Raw genomic sequence first — 17,631 nt, 5'->3', positions numbered from 1 at the left:
TTGACCATATTTCTAGATCTTTCTTAATTTCTGTCCAGCATTTCTCATAATTGTCTTTAAATAAGTTCACGTTCTTAGATGTCAAGTTAACCCCCAGGTATTTCACTTTCTTTGCTACCATTAAACCAGTTTCACTATGAAACCTCTCTCTTTCAGGAACTGTTAAATTTTTCTCCAGTACTTTCGTTTTCTGCTTGTTCAGCCTAAAGCCTGCTACTTGACCAAATATTTGAATTAATTCTAAAACTCTTTTCGTGCTAGTGTCTGGCTCCTGTAAAGTCAATACCAGGTCATCTGCAAACGCTCTCAGTTTGTACTGTTTGGCTCCGACCTGAATCCCTTTAACCAGCTGGTCCCCTCTAATCATGTTCAACAAAACCTCCAAGACAGATATAAAAAGTAATGGGGATATTGGGCACCCCTGTCATGTCCCTTCTTCAATATTAAATTATTCAGTTACCACATTATTTACAATTAACTTTGCTTTTTGCTCAAAATAAATTGCACCTATACCATTTTCAAAACCTTGGCCTACCCCCATCCCTTGTAGATTCTTCTTCATGAAACTCCAAGAAATATTGTCAAAGGCTTTCTCCGCATCCACAAATATTAATACTGCTTTAGTATTAATATTAGTTTCTAATAATTCCAAAATGTCTATTATGTTTCTCACATTATCTGACAAATGTCTACCTGGGAGAAAGCCTGCTTGGTCCTTGTGAATCTCTCCCACCAATACCCTTTTCAATCTTTTTGCCAAAATGTCTGCAAAAATTTTGTAATCCACATTGAGTAATGATATAGGGCGGTAGTTCTTAACCTGGTTCTTCTCAGTCTCAGTTTTTGGTATAAGTGTAATGTACGCTTCTTTCCACGATTCGGGTGCCTTCTTCCCTTCCAAAATTTCGTTGCAGACTTCCTTCAATGGTTGTACCAACCATTCTTTCAAAGCTTTGTAATATCTGGAAGTCAATCCATCCGGTCCCAGAGATTTTCCCAATTGCATATTCTGAATGGCTCCCTCTATTTCTTGTTCAGTTATTTTCTGGTTCAAAATCACTTTACTTTGATCTGAAATCTTTGGTAATCCATATTTCTTAAGGAACTCTTCTATTTCCTCTTCATTCACCGGCCCTTGTGCATATAATTTCCTGAAATAACTCTGAAAACAGTTTCAGGCTTAATGCCAATGGAGAATTTAATAGTGGATTTCACGGAAATGCCTAAGGCAAAAGGGTTTAAGGCGCTTTTGGGCTTCACATGCTCTCTCACGGGCTGGCATGAAATTTATCCCGCTAGAACAGAAAAAGCCCAAGAAGTTGTAAAATGCCTCCTAACAGAAATCATTCCAAGGTTTGGTCTACCAAGATATATAGGCAGTGACAATGGCCCAGCTTCCGTTGCATCAATAGTGGATGGTTTATGCAAAGCCTTGCAAATACAATGGAAACTACATGCGGCCTATAGACCTCAAAGCTCAGGAAAAACAGAAAGGATGAATCGGACTCTCAATACACAGTTAGCAAAATTGTGCCAGGAAACTCATTGTAAATGGGTAGACTTGTTGCCTATAGCTTTATTTAGGATCAGATGTTCACCAACAAAGAGACTGAAACTTTCCCCGTTCGAACTTTTGTATGGGAGACCTCCTCCAATAGCCAGGGGAAAAACAGCAGACTTAACTCAGGTGGGGGGGCAGATAACAGCAGAGCAAATCCAGGCTCTTTGTCGTATTTCTCTTGATTTAAACAGGTGGTGTCTCGAACGCACTCCCATCAGCTTAGCTGATCCAGTCCATCCTTTTCGCCCGGGAGACCAAGTTTGGGTGCGAGAGTGGAAAAGCGAACCACTGACGGCTCGGTGGAGAGGTCCCTACACAGTTCTGCTGGCCACGCCTACAGCGGTAAAGGTAGCGGAAGTAACCCCGTGGATTCATCATTCTCGTCAGAAGCGGTCTGAGGGTCATTGGAACTGTGAGCTGAACCCGTCTGACCCTCTGAAGTTGAAGCTCACCAGGAACCCCTGCACCTAGCCCCTCCGGAAGCGGGCAGGAGCACGGGCAACGGGACTACAGGTCTGCTCTCACTGCACCTGGAAGCCAGTGAGTCTACGCACACCGGAAGATTTGGGAGCTGCACCAGTGTATGGGAGGACCCCTATCAGTTAAAATTTCAGTCAATCCCAGATTTCAGCCAGAATTTGCATATAAACCCTTAGTACAAATAACAATAACAAGGGTAGATAAAAGGTGGGACATTCGTGACAAGTGGGTGGATTGGGTAACTGCATACGGTTGTTACATCCCTTTCTTTCTTTGGGAATTCTACATACCAGATTGGGCACAAGCAGGTCCAAGACAATAGTTCACATACAAGAGGAGTACATGCCAGGGGAACCAAGGAGAGCCATACGCAGCGTGTCCTACCCACCTCCCCAAGGAGCATTTCCCTGTGCTATACTGGTCACTGTAGCTTTTTTCCCTCCACCACCCACAGGTCCCTACAAGGTAGCAGTTGCAGAGTGTATACAGTGTGAGTTGACCTCACCAGCTCGACCAGAACCTGGGGACCACTAATAAGTCCACTGGGTGCGGCCGAGCGGGAGGCTATATCTCAGGGGTATGTTCTGGTACCTACTACCTTATATTATTGTTGCAACTTCACTCCTTCTGGTCCTGATCATTCTATTCTGTATATATAAGAAGGATCACAGTATTGACATCAACCTAGAGCCAGAACTGATAAGGTTCAACCCTGAGGGCTTACAGGGGGGAAATGAAAATGAAGATTCTGTTGATCTTGATGTGCTTGTGGCTCCAGAGAGGCCCAATGGTAGTGGGTAATGCCTTTATAGAGCATGCTGAACACATGTTCCAAATATATGGGGAGAATGCTACCTTATATTATGAACACCCAAGGAAGGTAGCAGACATGTCCCTTATACCAGGATTAATCAAGGATCCTGATGTTGTTTTGGCAGGCCTGCTTTACAATCAGAGTGGCCTCTTTGCAGCCCCACCTTCTGAAATGAATGACATCCCCTATAGATACATCAGATATACCAGAACCACAAAAGGTCTATGTTTTTGTTGTCATTCCACTGGAGTATGGAATTCCAAATGGAAGTATTGGCCCCAAGTTAAGTACCACATTGACAAAGGATGGCTGGGAAATTATACCCAATGCACTGATAAATTTTGGCTTTGGGGTTCCCACAATGCCTCCTACCAGGGCAATACTACCTCTTCAGATTTGTACCCATACTTTCCTCAGTATTCGGTTAATTTCACTGGACAAGGGTCCATTTGTTCTGGCTGGATGATCAAAGATCCTAACCTTTGGTTTCTATATGATGGATTGGCAACAAATTTCCACCCAGGAAATTTCCAGTGTGTCGGCGTGGGGGCATTTACCTTTCCGGTTACAGTGGAGGTCAATCGCCAAGAACCCCACTTTGGAAGCAGACGGAAAAGAGCAGCCCTAGGCGAGCACTGCGCAGATGAAATTTTTCTGTCAAATTCTGTAGGGAGTGTTGGGGGAGGATTTGTAGGATTCCTCTCAATGGGAATTTACCCAGGAATAGTTTCTGAGCAAAATAGAGAGGCGCTGTTTGCTCTTACATGCAGGCTGGAGAAAACTATCAATGCCACCACCCGTGTCTTGCGCTCCCTGCAGGCAGAGGTTGAGGATCTGAACCAACTGACTATGACCCATAGATTAGTTTTGGACTACCTCCTTGCACGTTCAGGCGGTTTTTGTAAAATTGTCCCAAAAGGTCAATGCCGGGTTAAATTCCACGACCTCAACAAGACAATCGAAGACGAACTGCAAAAACTACAGTCTCTGGTAGTTGACAACACGCCCGCTCGAAATCCCTGGGAAAAGATGTGGTCATGGATCCCAGGAGAGGGGTGGGTGCATAGCCTTCTGACTGCCTTAGCTATAGGAGGATTTATTTTTCTGTTGCTTCTTTCTGTAATCCCTTGCTGTCTGTCTTTGCTTAGGGGAATGATAGCCCGCAATGTTAAGCATCTCAGTGACCCTCAGATTCTGGCAATATACCGAGCTTTGCCCCCAGTGCCAGAGGAGCCAGAGGAAGACGATGGTTATGAGCGAATGCATAGGGAACCAGTCCCAGTGCAGGAACAGGTCCCCTTGCAGGAAACAACAGTTTATTCTGATGTTCTGAGTGGTGTTCAAGCTCAGGAGTCAGATGAATCTTCTCTCTGAGCTTGAAAAGGGGGGAATGAGGCAAGGAAGAAGGGCTACCCCTATGCTATCCATATAATCAGTTATCAGAAATCAATATATTCATATATGCTCACACATAATCAAGGCTTACAGTATTTTATAATCCATTTTTGAATCAAAGGGAAGCTGTGCCTTAGCTAACTGCAAACTGCTTGAAACAGCAAAGTTAGGAGCCAACCTTTCCCCTACAAACATCCGTGTACCCTGGACAAGGGGAAGACGTGAATCAGAGATACTGGTACAAAATCCCCTCAGATACAGGCTAAATTAATCCACAGAACAGGAAGAGCAAAACCACAAAATGTCCAAGCTCCCTGTCCTGTCATAACTAGGGGAAAGGTTAGACAGAGCGTCACTGCAAGCATCGGAAAGCAGAACTAGAACCAGTGCTTGACCAGTGCTTGACCAGGAGCTGGTAGCGTGACAAGAAGCTTGCTAATTGGCTAATTTTTGCTGACAATATCGTGAATCCCTCATGATTGTCTCATGATCTATGATTTGCTGTGATCTGCTCAGGTATAAAGACCTCTGGATTTCTGTCAATCGGGGTCCCAGTTCCTTTTGGAAGAGATTCCAAACTGGGTCCTTATTGCCTGGCAATAAACTGCACCTTCTTATTCTCCATTGCTGAGTCTGCCTGATCCTTATTTAACACCAAGCGAGTACCCGCTTACGTTCACGTGCTTCATTAGGAGCGCTCACAGAGACAGCGTCCAGGAGATCCGAACTCCCTTGAGGGCTTTCCATCCAGTGCCCCCACCTCCTCCTTCTTTACGAACTCGGGGGTGGTTTGTGGGCATCCGCGGATGAGACTGCATTTTCCCTTCCACCGGGAAGAATTTGGGAGGCTGATTACTCCCATCTCAGCCTCTAAATTACCTTGTGGGAGCTGGAGAGATGGTATTGTCAGCCATCTTTCGCGGCGCCCCTAGCGGCGCCCCACCAAACTTTGCTTCAAGGCTTGAAAACCTTGCTGCATGATGCCAATCTTCCAGAGTTATTGGGCAGAAGTGCTCGGCTGTTTTGTTTACACTTATAATCGGAGATTGTCATCACCAATTGGTTGTACCCCCTATGAAAAGATGTTTGGCAAGAAACCATACATCAAGCACATGAGAATTTTTGGTTCTGACATGTGGGTTCACACACCACAAAGCTCCAAGTTAGGCAAACGTTGTTTGCATGGTATCTTTCTAGGATATCAGAAAGGTTCTTACAGAGTAATGATGACTGACACTAGCACAGTTAGACTTACTTGAAGTGTTGAGTACAATGCCAAGTGGGGGGAGAATGTGGGAATTTTCCAATGTTATCCTGATGACAGTGAAGAGTCTGAGGATAAACAGCAGCAAAACCCCACACCCACTGATGAAGGTTCTGATTCTGAATCTGAAACTGACTCAGATGATTCAGAGGATTTCAAGAATGCTATGGTCTCTATGCAACCCTCTGAAGGCTCTGATCGAGAATTGGAGTAACCATTGTTCACTATTGGCCACTTTTCTCCTAAGAAAGAAGAGGAGAGCGTTGAAGACTTACATCTAATTCACAGGTCTGAAAGAGTCACAAAAGGTAGACCTCCAAAGAGATTTGCTGATGAATTTGCTAAAGCAGCTAAAGCTGTAACTGCTGTTAAAAGCTCCAAAAAGGTATTTGAACCTTCAAGCTTCCAAGCGATCCAGGCTTTGGACTCGAAGGATGCTGAGCCATGGTTAACTGCCATGAAGGCTGAGCTTGATTCCTTAGAGAGGAACAAAACATGGGAGCTAGTTCCAACAGTTCCAGGGATGAAACTGCTTGACAGCAAATGGGTATTCAAAGCAAAGACAGATCAATATGGCAAGGTAGTCAGACACAAAGCCAGATTGGTAGCCAGAGGTTTTTCACAGGTACCAGGAGAAGACTATCACGAGACCTACTCACCCACCATGAGACATGAGAGCATTAGGCTTATGCTCAAACTTGCTGCAGAAGAGAATCTACACGTTTCTCATCACGATGTGAATACAGCATTTTTGTACGGAACCTTAGGTGAATCACTTTATATGCTTCCACCTGATGGCGTACAAGTAAAACAGGGATTTGTTTGTTCTCTGAAGAAGTCCCTATATGGTCTCAAGCAAAGTGCACGATGCTGGCACTCTAAACTCACTGAAGTGTTGTTTTTTCTAGGTTTCCAGCAAGGTAAAGCTGATCCATGTGTATTTGTCAAAGAGGAAGGGCAAAAGAAGCTGTATTGCTTGTTTTATGTTGATGATATTCTTTTCTTTTGGAAGGATGTTAAGATGTACAATAGCGCCCTAGCTCAACTGAAGGAGCACTTTGACATGAAAGATCTTGGTGAGGTAACCAAGTACCTATCTCTGGAAATAGAGAGAGACCAAGATGGTAATATTTTAGTACACCAGTCACAGAAAATTGCTGATGTGTTAACCAAACTAAACCTGATAGATTCTAACCCTGTACACACACCAATGACAACAGGTTATCAGGTAGATGATACTGAAGAAGCATTTTCTGACACTACACTGTACAGAAGTGTGCTAGGCAAACTAAACCTCATTGCCAGATGTTCAAGACCTGACATTGCAGTTAGCACTAATTTGCTAAGCAGACAAGTCAACAATCCTACTGTTAAGGATTGGAAAGTTCTGAAATGCATAGCACGCTATTTGAAATGCACTATGCACTACAGACTGAGATTTAACAATCAGAAGTCTGCCGGTCTTGAGATATTTGCTGATGCGAGTTTTGGAAGTGACACTACAGACAGGAAAAGCACGTCTGGCGGGACTTCCGGGTTAGCGCCATCGGCGAATGGCGGAGTTTCTCTGACCGGAGGAACTGGCTCCGTGGAAACTGGGTCTTCCCGCCGCGGCGAAGGTGGGGGCCCGCTAGAAATCCCAGGTGGAGGAAGCCTGGGAACGTGGGGTTCGGCAGGGCACCAGGAGCGCCTCCCCTACTCGTGGGGAATCCCATTTTGGGGCTCCGGAGCGAAGTGGGGTGAGCGGCGCGGTGCTGCGAACTGACTGCTACTTTCACGGAGTGAAGCCGCATAGCCATTGCCGGAGAGCGCTGACTTTTTCCTGTGGACAATCGGACTTAAAAGTAACTACCCGTGAGTAAAGTGAAGAATTGGATTTTTAAAAGATGAATCAGACTACGAACGGGGGGAGGTGTAAAACAGGAAGTCCGCCTTCCTCCTTTTGTAAATAGTTGGAAGCAAATAGGCTTAAGCTAAAGCCTGAAAGACTATGTTAAACACCTAAATTTCCAGTATAAAAATAGCGAACCCCCCCCTTGGAAGCAGGGGAAAAGGGGGAGGGTTTTTGGACGTTATTTGCCTGCAAAAAAAGAGGGGAGAAGTTAACTTTCCATCACTCGGAACCTGGGAACGGCAGCCATTAAAATCGCTGCATTTCGGAGCTCCGCATTGACTGTGAACAGACTGCTTATTTCACTGTCAGTGAAACAGTGAAACTAAAGTGAAACATCATTTCAACTACTTTCTTCTGGTTTAAGAGTTTCAACTACCTTTTTTTATCTAAGGTTAAGACTTGATACTAATTATACTGGTGCAGTTGTAATTCTAAAAAAGAAAAAAAGAAAAAAGGGATACTTTGGACTAACATAAGATAAACAATAACTATTTCCCTCTAGAGGAGGACTTTGAAATTGCTACAAGGAGTGGAATTTCCCAACTTTAAAGATAAAACTCTGGGACTATATTTGACCTTGAGGGCTTTGAGTGTTATGGCAGATGGGAAAGAAAAAATAGATCCCTCTATTCAAGACAAAACAACAAGGTATGGGAAGTCTTTTCGAAGAGCTTCTACATCCGGCCCTCCTGCCTCCTCTGCAGCTGCATTAATGCATTCTAAACCAAAAGGAGGAATGATTTTGGAAGAAGCCTTAGCACTTGTTTTGAGTAAAATTAACAATTCTTTCCCCTTCATGGATCACTGCCTTGCCGTGGCGAAGGGGCTTGAAGAACTCAGAGAAGCTATGAACTACGCCGAGCAGGGCACCCAAGATGAACAGGTCATAGTGGAGAGTTTTGACCAAACGTGATCCACCTGGAGGAGGAACCGGCAAGCCACTCCAGTATCCTTGCCAAGAAAACTCCATGGACAAAGACAACAGGCATATAAAAGTTATGACGCTGGAAGATGAGCCCCTCAGGTCGGAAGGCGTCCAACATGCTACTGGGGAAGAGCGGAGGGCAAGTACAAGTAGATCCAGAGCTGATGAAGCGGCTGGGCCAAAGCCGAAAGGATGCTCAGTTGCGGATATGCCTGGAAGCGAAAGGAAAGTCCAATGCTGTAAAGAAAAATATTGCATAGGAACCTGGAATGTAAGAACCATGAACCTGGGTAAGTTGGAGGTGGTCAAAAATGAGATGGCAAGAATAAATATTGACATCCTGGGCATCAGTGAACTAAAATGGATGGGAATGGACATGATCAGGAGGGACCGGCAAATACAGGGGATTACGGTCGGAGTGAAACAATATAAACTGAAAGCATTTGCAGATGACTTAGTAATAACATTACAGGAGCCAGAATCTAGTACAAAAAGAGTTCTGGAACTGATACAAGAATTTGGTCGGGTGGCAGGATTTAAGTTGAACAAACAAAAAACCAAAGTTTTGGGGAAAAACCTGACGTCTTTAGAAATAGAGGGGTTTCAGAAGGAAACAGAGTTAACTGTGGTTAAGAAAGTGAAATACCTGGGGGTAAACTTGACGCCTAGAAATTTGAATTTGTTTAAGGACAATTATGAGAAATGCTGGTCAGAAGTTAAGAAAGATTTGGAAACTTGGTCGAGACTGAAGCTTTCCTTGCTGGGCCGAATTGCTGCTGTCAAGATGAATGTTTTGCCAAAAATGTTGTTTTTATTTCAAACCTTGCAGGTCGTGGACAGAGTGGAATGTTTTGGAAAGTGGCAGAGGGATATCTCAAAGTTTGTCTGGCAGGGCAAAAAGCCCCGAATAAAGTTCAAAATACTAACTGATGCAAAAGAAAGAGGGGGGTTTGCCCTGCCAGACTTAAGGTTATACTATGAGGCGGCAGCCTTCTGCTGGTTGAAAGATTGGATTTTATTAGAGAATACAGATGTCCTAGACCTGGAAGGTTTTAACAACTCGTTAGGATGGCATGCTTATCTGTGGTACGGCAAGGCAAAAACACATGGAATGTTCAAAAACCATATTGTCAGGAAAGCAATTTTTATGGTCTGGCAGAAATACAAAGACTTACTTGAAAGTAAGACCCCGAGGTGGTTATCACCAGTGGAGGCTAAGGCGTGGAAAAAACCCAATATGGAGACCGGCTGGCCGAAATATTGGGAACTAATAGAAAAAGTAGGTGACAATTGGAGGTTGCGGAGCTTTGAAAATTTAAAAGATAAGGTGCGAGATTGGTTTCATTATGCCCAAATTAACGAGGTGGTTAAGTTGGACAAAAAAACAGGATTCCAGGTGGAAAAATCGAAACTTGAGACAGAATTGTTAGAACCAAAGACCAAGGTTTTATCGAGAATGTATAACTTGCTGCTTAAGTGGAACACCCAGGATGAGACAGTTAAATCAGCCATGATAAAGTGGGCTCAGGACATTGGTTACAATATCATGTTTGAAGACTGGGAAAGGTTATGGACCACCGGTATGAAATTTACGGCATGTAATGCCTTGAAAGAAAACATTATGAAAATGGTATACAGGTGGTACATGACCCCAGTCAAGCTTGCTAAGATATACCATTTGTCTGATAATAAATGTTGGAAGTGCAAAGAGGCTGAAGGAACATTCTTTCACCTTTGGTGGACTTGCCCAAGAGTGAAGGCCTTCTGGGAAATGATCTACAACGAGTTAAAAAAGGTGTTTAAGTACACCTTCCCTAAAAAACCGGAGGCCTTCCTCTTGGGTATTGTCGGCCAAAAGGTTTTAAAGAAGGATAGAACGTTTTTTATGTATGCTACCACTGCAGCAAGAATTTTGATCGCCAAACACTGGAAGACTCAAGATTTACCCACGCTGGAAGAGTGGCAAATGCAACTGATTGACTATATGGAATTGGCCGAAATGACTGCCAGAATCCGAGACCTGGGAGAAGAAGCAATGGAGGAGGACTGGAAAAAATTTAAGAATTACTTGCAAAAATTTTATAAGTTATATGAACTATAAAATGATGCATAATTTGAAATGCTAGCCCCAGCAATGAGAATGCAACATTTACGGAATTGGATAACATTATTGAAAGAATCAATGTTTAAATGTTAAAAATGATAATATATTCTGTTTTTAGAGTAAATGGACAACAAGGGATTTAAACTTAAACTGCAATTGAAAGTATAAAAGAAACACACGAAACAAGGTTATAATTTGCTGATAAATTTATTGTTAAGAATGCATTGTGCGGGAGATGCGGGGAAGCTCGATAGAAATAAGTTGTTGAAAGGTTATGATTCTTTGTATTTGCTTTTTGTTTTTTTTTTTTTTTTCTTTCTTTCTTTTGTTTTTTTCTGCCTATGTCTGAAAAAATGCAATAAAAATTATTTAAAAAAAAAAAATAAAATGGATGGGAATGGGCGAATTCAGTTCGGATGACCATCACATCTACTACTGTGGGCAAGAAACCCATAAAAGAAATGGAGTGGCCCTCATAGTCAACAAAAGAGTGGCGAAAGCTGTACTGGGATGCAATCTCAAAAATGATAGAATGATCTCGATACGAATCCAAGGCAGACCTTTTAACATCACAGTAATCCAAGTTTATGCACCAACTACTGGTGCTGAAGAAACTGAAATTGACCAATTCTATGAAGACTTGCAACACCTTATAGAAGTGACACCAAAGAAGGATGTTCTTCTCATTATAGGGGATTGGAATGCTAAAGTAGGGAGGCAAGAGATAAAAGGAACAACTGGCAAGTTTGGCCTTGGAGTTCAAAATGAAGCAGGGCAAAGGCTAATAGAGTTCTGTCAAGAGAAAAAGCTGGTCATCACAAACACGCTTTTCCAACAACACAAGAGACGACTCTACACATGGACATCACCAGATGGGCAGCATCGAAATCAGATTGATTATATTCTCTGCAGCCAAAGATGGAGAAGCTCTATACAGTCAGCAAAAACAAGACCTGGAGCTGACTGTGGCTCAGATCATCAGCTTCTTATAGCAAAATTCAAGCTTAAACTGAAGAAAGTAGGTAAAACCACTGGGCCGGTAAGATACAATCTAAGTCAAATCCCTTATGAATACACAGTGGAAGTGAGGAACAGGTTTAAGGATTTAGATTTGGTGGACAGAGTGCCTGAAGAACTATGGATGGAGGCTTGTAACATTGTACAGGAGGCAGCAACGAAAATCATCCCAATGAAAAGGAAATGCAAGAACGCAAAGTGGCTGTCCAACGAGGCCTTACAAATAGCGGGGTAGAGAAGGCAAGCAAAATGCGAGGAAGATAGTGAAAGATGCAGGAAATTGAATGCAGATTTCCAAAGAATAGCAAGAAGAGACAAGAAGGCCTTCTTAAACGAGCAATGCAAACAAATAGAGGAAAACAACAGAATGGGAAGAACCAGAGATCTGTTCAAGAAAATTGGAGATATGAAAGAAACATTTCGTACAAAGATTACCATAATAAAGGACAAAAGTGGTAAGGACCTAACAGAAGCAGAAGACATCAAGAAGAGGTGGCAAGAATACACAGAGGAACTATACCAGAAAGAAATGGATGCCTCGTACACCCCAGGTAGTGTGGTTGCTGACCTTGAGCCAAACATCCTGGAGAGTGAAGTCAAATGGGCCTTAGAAAGCACTGCAAATAGCAAGGCCAGTGGAAGTGATGGTATTCCAGCTGAACTATTTAAAATTTTAAAAGATGGTGCTGTTAAGGTGCTACACTCAATATGCCAGCAAATTTGGAAAACTCAGCAGTGGCCAGAAGATTGGAGAAGATCAGTCTACATCCCAATCCCAAAGAAGGGCAGTGCCAAAGAATGTTCCAACTACCGCACAATTGCACTCATTTCACACGCTAGCAAGGTTATGCTTAAAATTCTACAAGGAAGGCTCAAGCAGTATGTGGATCGAGAACTCCCAGAAGTGCAAGCTGGATTTAGAAGAGGCAGAGGAACCAGAGACCAAATTGCAAACATGCGCTGGATTATGGAGAAAGCTAGAGAGTTCCAGAAAGACATCTACTTCTGCTTCATTGACTATGCAAAAGCCTTTGACTGTGTCGACCACAGCAAACTATGGCAAGTTCTTAAAGAAATGGGAGTGCCTGATCACCTCATCTGTCTCCTGAGAAATCTCTATGTGGGACAAGAAGCTACAGTTAGAACAGGATATGGAACAACTGATTGGTTCAAAATTGGGAAAGGAGTACGACAAGGCTGTATTTTGTCTCCCTGCTTATTTAATTTATATGCAGAATACATCATGTGAAAGGCTGGGCTGGATGAATCCCAAGCTGGAATTAAGATTGCCGGAAGAAATATCAACAACCTCAGATATGCAGATGACACAACCTTGATGGCAGAAAGTGAGGAGGAATTAAAGAACCTTTTAATGAGGGTGAAAGAGGAGAGCGCAAAATATGGTCTGAAGCTCAACATCAAAAAAACGAAGATCATGGCCACTGGTCCCATCACCTCCTGGCAAATAGAAGGGGAAGAAATGGAGGCAGTGAGAGATTTTACTTTCTTGGGCTCCATGATCACTGCAGATGGTGACAGCAGCCACGAAATTAAAAGACGCCTGCTTCTTGGGAGAAGGGCAATGACAGGCCTAGATAGCATCTTGAGAAGTAGAGACGTCACCTTGCCAACAAAGGTCCGTATAGTTAAAGCCATGGTTTCCCCAGTAGTGATGTATGGAAGTGAGAGCTGGACCATAAAGAAGGCTGATCGCCGAAGAATTGATGCTTTTGAATTATGGTGCTGGAGAAGACTCTTGAGAGTCCCATGGACTGCAAGAAGATCAAATGCATCCATTCTTAAGGAAATCAGCACTTCCTGAGTGCTCACTGGAAGGACAGATCGTGAAGCTGAGGCTCCAGTACTTTGGCCACCTCATGAGAAGAGAAGACTCCCTGGAGAAGACACTGATGCTGGGAAAGATGGAGGGCACAAGGAGAAGGGGGCGACAGAGGACGAGATGGTTGGATAGTGTTTTCGAGGTTACCAGCATGAGTTTGACCAAACTGCGGGAGGTAGTGGAGGACAGAGGTGCCTGGCGTGCTCTGGTCCATGGGGTCACGAAGAGTCGGACACGACTAAACGACTAAACAACAACAACAACAACAACAACAATTCTTTGGAACAAATGAATAAAAAATTGGATCAAAATACACAAAGCATAAAAAGCTTGGAACAAAAAGTTAACTCCAATACAGAAGCTATAGAGACATTAGTTAAGGAGTCTAATTCAACCAGACAGATCGCAGAGGAAGTTAAGGAAAAGGTTGTTACTGTGGAAGCGAAGGTAACACAACTGGAAACAGAGGTCCCAGATGTGCAGAAACAATTAGAGGACCATAAGTTGATGCTTTCCATGATTGAGCTCAAGGAGAAACAGACAAATTTGAGGATTCGGGCAGTACCTGAACTAGAAAAAGACTCTTTGATAGACTATCTTACTGAGGAGTTTGCAGTTCACTGGGGCCGGGATCTGCAAAAAGAGGAGTTTAAAATTGTGAGAGCCGTCAGACTTGGAAGAGGAGGGAAGAAGGAGAAGAATAGAATAAGAGATTGTTTGATTACACTCCGATCTAAAGAAGAGAGGGATAAAATTTTGAGTTGGCACTACGAGGAGGCTTTGGTAATACACCAATCAATTGTGGAGATATTTAAAGATATCCCTAAACATCTTTTGGACCTAAGGTTTAATTTAAGAGATTTGGTTGATTTGTTGAGAAGGAATAAAATCAACTTCAGGTGGGAATTCCCTCAAGGCCTATCTTTTAGTTTTAAAGGAAGGAAAATAAAAATAAGATCAGTAGAAGACAAAACAAAGTTCCTGTACAATCACGAAGAAGACCTACAGAAGGGAATTGGAAAAGAGCTAACAACATTGGACAGAGGACTATTAGACAGAGGATTGGAGCAAAGAGTACGGGAGAGAACATCACCAAGTAAGGGAACGCTGGACATATCAACACTGTCTTTTGGATTGGACTCCCCAGTGAACGAACCAACATTACCACCAACAGAAGAGGAACAAGCTTTGGGAGCAGTTGGGGGAGTACCAAAGTAACCACAGGATGGCGCTGCAGGCCCTGAGCTGGAATGTAAATGGACTTAACAGCTCTGAAAAAAGGCGGAGAGTGTTTCATTTATTGAAAAAAGAGCAATTGGACTTGATCTGTTTACAAGAAACACATGTGACAAGGTTACACAGGAAAATACTGAGTAACAAAAAACTAGGCCAAGAATTTATTTCATCGGATAAAGTAAAAAAAAGAGGAGTGGTCATCTATGCAAAGGAGAGCCTATCACCTAAATTTATCTTCAAAGATGATCAAGGAAGATTTGTAGCAATTGAAATTCAAACACAAGGAGAAAAAAATTTTGATAATAGGTATTTATGCACCAAATGAAGGGAAATCGGAATTCTTTAAAAAGATACATGAGACTTTGATGGACTATTTGCAATATAATATGATTTTGATGGGAGATATGAACGGCGTAGGGACGCGGGTGGCGCTGTGGGTTAAAGCCTCAGTGACTAGGACTTGCCGATCGAAAGGTCGGCGGTTCGAATCCCCGCGGCGGGGTGCGCTCCCGTCGCTCGGTCCCAGCGCCTGCCAACCTAGCAGTTCGAAAGCACCCTCGGGTGCAAGTAGATAAATAGGGACCGCTTACCAGCGGGAAGGTAAACGGCGTTCCGTGTGCTGCGCTGGCTCGCCAGATGCAGCTTGTCACGCTGGCCACGTGACCCGGAAGTGTCTCCGGACAGCGCTGGCTCCCGGCCTATAGAGTGAGATGAGCACACAACCCTAGAGTCTGTCAAGACTGGCCCGTACGGGCAGGGGTACCTTTACCTTTTTACTATGAACGGCGTAGTATCTACAAATATGGATAAGGCGCAAAGACAAATAGTTACTAAGGATGGAAGACTACCAAAAACATTTTTTGATATGACTGAAAATATGGACTTAATTGACATTTGGAGAATGAAGAATCCTCTGGGAAGAGAGGGAACTTTCTTCTCCGAGGCTAAAATGACATGGACAAGAATTGACCAAATTTGGGCAACCAGAGGACTGGCTCCAAAGATTAGCAAAGTGGAAATTTGCCCCAGGACCTGCTCTGATCACAATGCTGTGAAGATGGAAATGAAATTGATGCCAACTGGTTCCTTTAGATGGAGGATGAATGACTCTTTGTTTAGGAATGATGAATTTACTAAAAAGGCCCAGAAAACTTTGAGAGACTACTTTGAGATAAACATGAACACTACTGTGGAAAAAAGAGTAATCTGGGATGCAAGTAAAGACGTCATGCAAGGATTTTTGATACAACAGAACGCAATTAAGAAGAGAATGCAAAATGAGAAAAAAGATAAAATTTTGGAAAAAATAAAGGAAGGAGAGAAGAAACTGAGGGCGAAACCAAAGTCTCAGGAGATTTTGAAAGAAATAAAGTTATACCAAGTACAATACATGAAAATGATGAATCAGGAAATAGAATGGAAGATTAAACAGATGAGACAAAAGACATTTGAATCGGCAAATAAGTGTGGGAAATTGTTGGCTTGGCAATTGAAAAAAAGACAAAAACTTAATACCATAACGAATTTGGAAGTGGAAGGAAAGAAGATACAGAATCCAGTGGAAATTAGAAAGTGTTTCCAGAGGTATTTTAAACAACTATATACACAAGAAAAGCAGAATGAAATGGACATTGATAAATTCTTGAAAATAAATGGACTACAAAAAATTTCCCAAGAAAATAATTTATTGCTGGATTACAAAATAACGGATCAGGAAGTAGAAGGGGCCATTCAGAATATGCAACTGGGTAAATCTCCAGGACCGGATGGACTGACTTCTAGATATTACAGAACTCTGAAAGAAAGGTTAATACAACCTCTAAAGGAAGTCTGTTTTCGGATTTTTATTAGCGTAAATACATCCTGCGTCCAGTCACTCTTCCCTGTGTGGACTCTGCTGTGGTTGAGCTGACCTGGCAGGAGAGCAGAGTAGCAAACAGCGGTCCTGTGTCCGTGTGAGAAAAGGGATAAATCAAGTCCAGACAGTTCGGTTCTTATCTCTAGAAGCGTTTTATTTACAGAGCAATAAATCCATCGGAAACTTCAGCCATCCCGTGCTTTCCAAAAGCACACATTCGCAGCCTCAAGCTCAGCTGCGTCTCTCAGCAGAATCGAAAGCTGATCTGAGAGCACACACACACTGTGACGCATTTCTCTGTGTCAAGCTCCTCCCAGATACAGGACACCACGGAGTTTTAACCCTGTGAGTTCCAAACTCCACACCCCCTCTTGTCCTGCATCTGGGGACAATAGCCAACAATGCTTTCCCCATACACAGACCCTCACAGAACTCCTCGTGCTTCTGGAAGGTTAATGGTTTTGTGAAACCATCAGCGAGGTTCTTGGTTGAGGGACAGTATTTCAGAGCAACTAGCCCCTCACGAACACTCTGACATACATTCCGGAAACGTATGTCCAAATGTTTGGTCCTCGCCTTGAACTGCCCAGTCTCAGCCAATTTGAGGCGTGGTTGATTGTCTTCATGCACCACAACGGGCAGACAATTCTCTCCACAGATTTCTTCGACCAAACACACATAGAACTCCAGCTCTCTGCAAACCTCTGATAGCGCACTGAACTCAGCTTCAGTAGATGAAAGCGCTATGAGACTTTGCTTCCGGGACCTCCATCCAACTACTGAGTCCCCAAACTTCACCACTAAGCCTGACACTGATTTGCGATCCTCAAGATTAGCCCAACTCGAATCCACAAAGCAAGTCAGTTTGACTTCTCCTTGTGGTGGTAACCTAAGACAAAAGTCTTTGGTTTCCTGCAAATACCTCAGAACTCTCTTGATGCCATTCCAGGCTTGTACACTAGGACTTGAAGCCTCTCTACTGAGCAGATTGACAGCAAATGCTATGTCTGGTCTGCTCCACTGGGACAAATACAACAAACTCCCTAGAGCTGATTGAAACACTTCAGTATTTTCGAACGCAGCACGTTCTACTTGCTGGCTGTCCTTCACAAAACTAGCCTCCATAGGACTTCTCACTCCTGCACAATCACTCATCCTGAACTTCTCAAGCAACTGTTCAATCTCACCTTTCTGGCAAAGCAAAAAGCTACCATCCTCAGTCCTCGCTATCTGGACGCCTAGG

General features: G+C 43.2%; 1 protein-coding gene and 1 pseudogene across 1 annotated transcript; both read left to right on the top strand.

The window, feature by feature from the left end:
- Positions 1 to 17,631, top strand: part of LOC144326401 (uncharacterized) — a 129,591-nt pseudogene that overhangs the window by 51,821 nt on the left and 60,139 nt on the right.
- On the top strand, positions 2,829 to 4,229 carry LOC144326402 (uncharacterized). Its single transcript, XM_077922975.1, has 3 exons — positions 2,829 to 2,838; positions 3,298 to 3,910; positions 4,004 to 4,229. Exons 1-3 carry the CDS (start codon positions 2,829 to 2,831, stop codon positions 4,227 to 4,229), a joined length of 849 nt encoding a protein of 282 aa, XP_077779101.1.

Source organism: Podarcis muralis, chromosome W, assembly GCF_964188315.1.
Source record: "Podarcis muralis chromosome W, rPodMur119.hap1.1, whole genome shotgun sequence".
Lineage (NCBI taxonomy): Eukaryota > Metazoa > Chordata > Lepidosauria > Squamata > Lacertidae > Podarcis > Podarcis muralis.
This window is presented reverse-complemented; position numbering and strand designations above follow the sequence as displayed.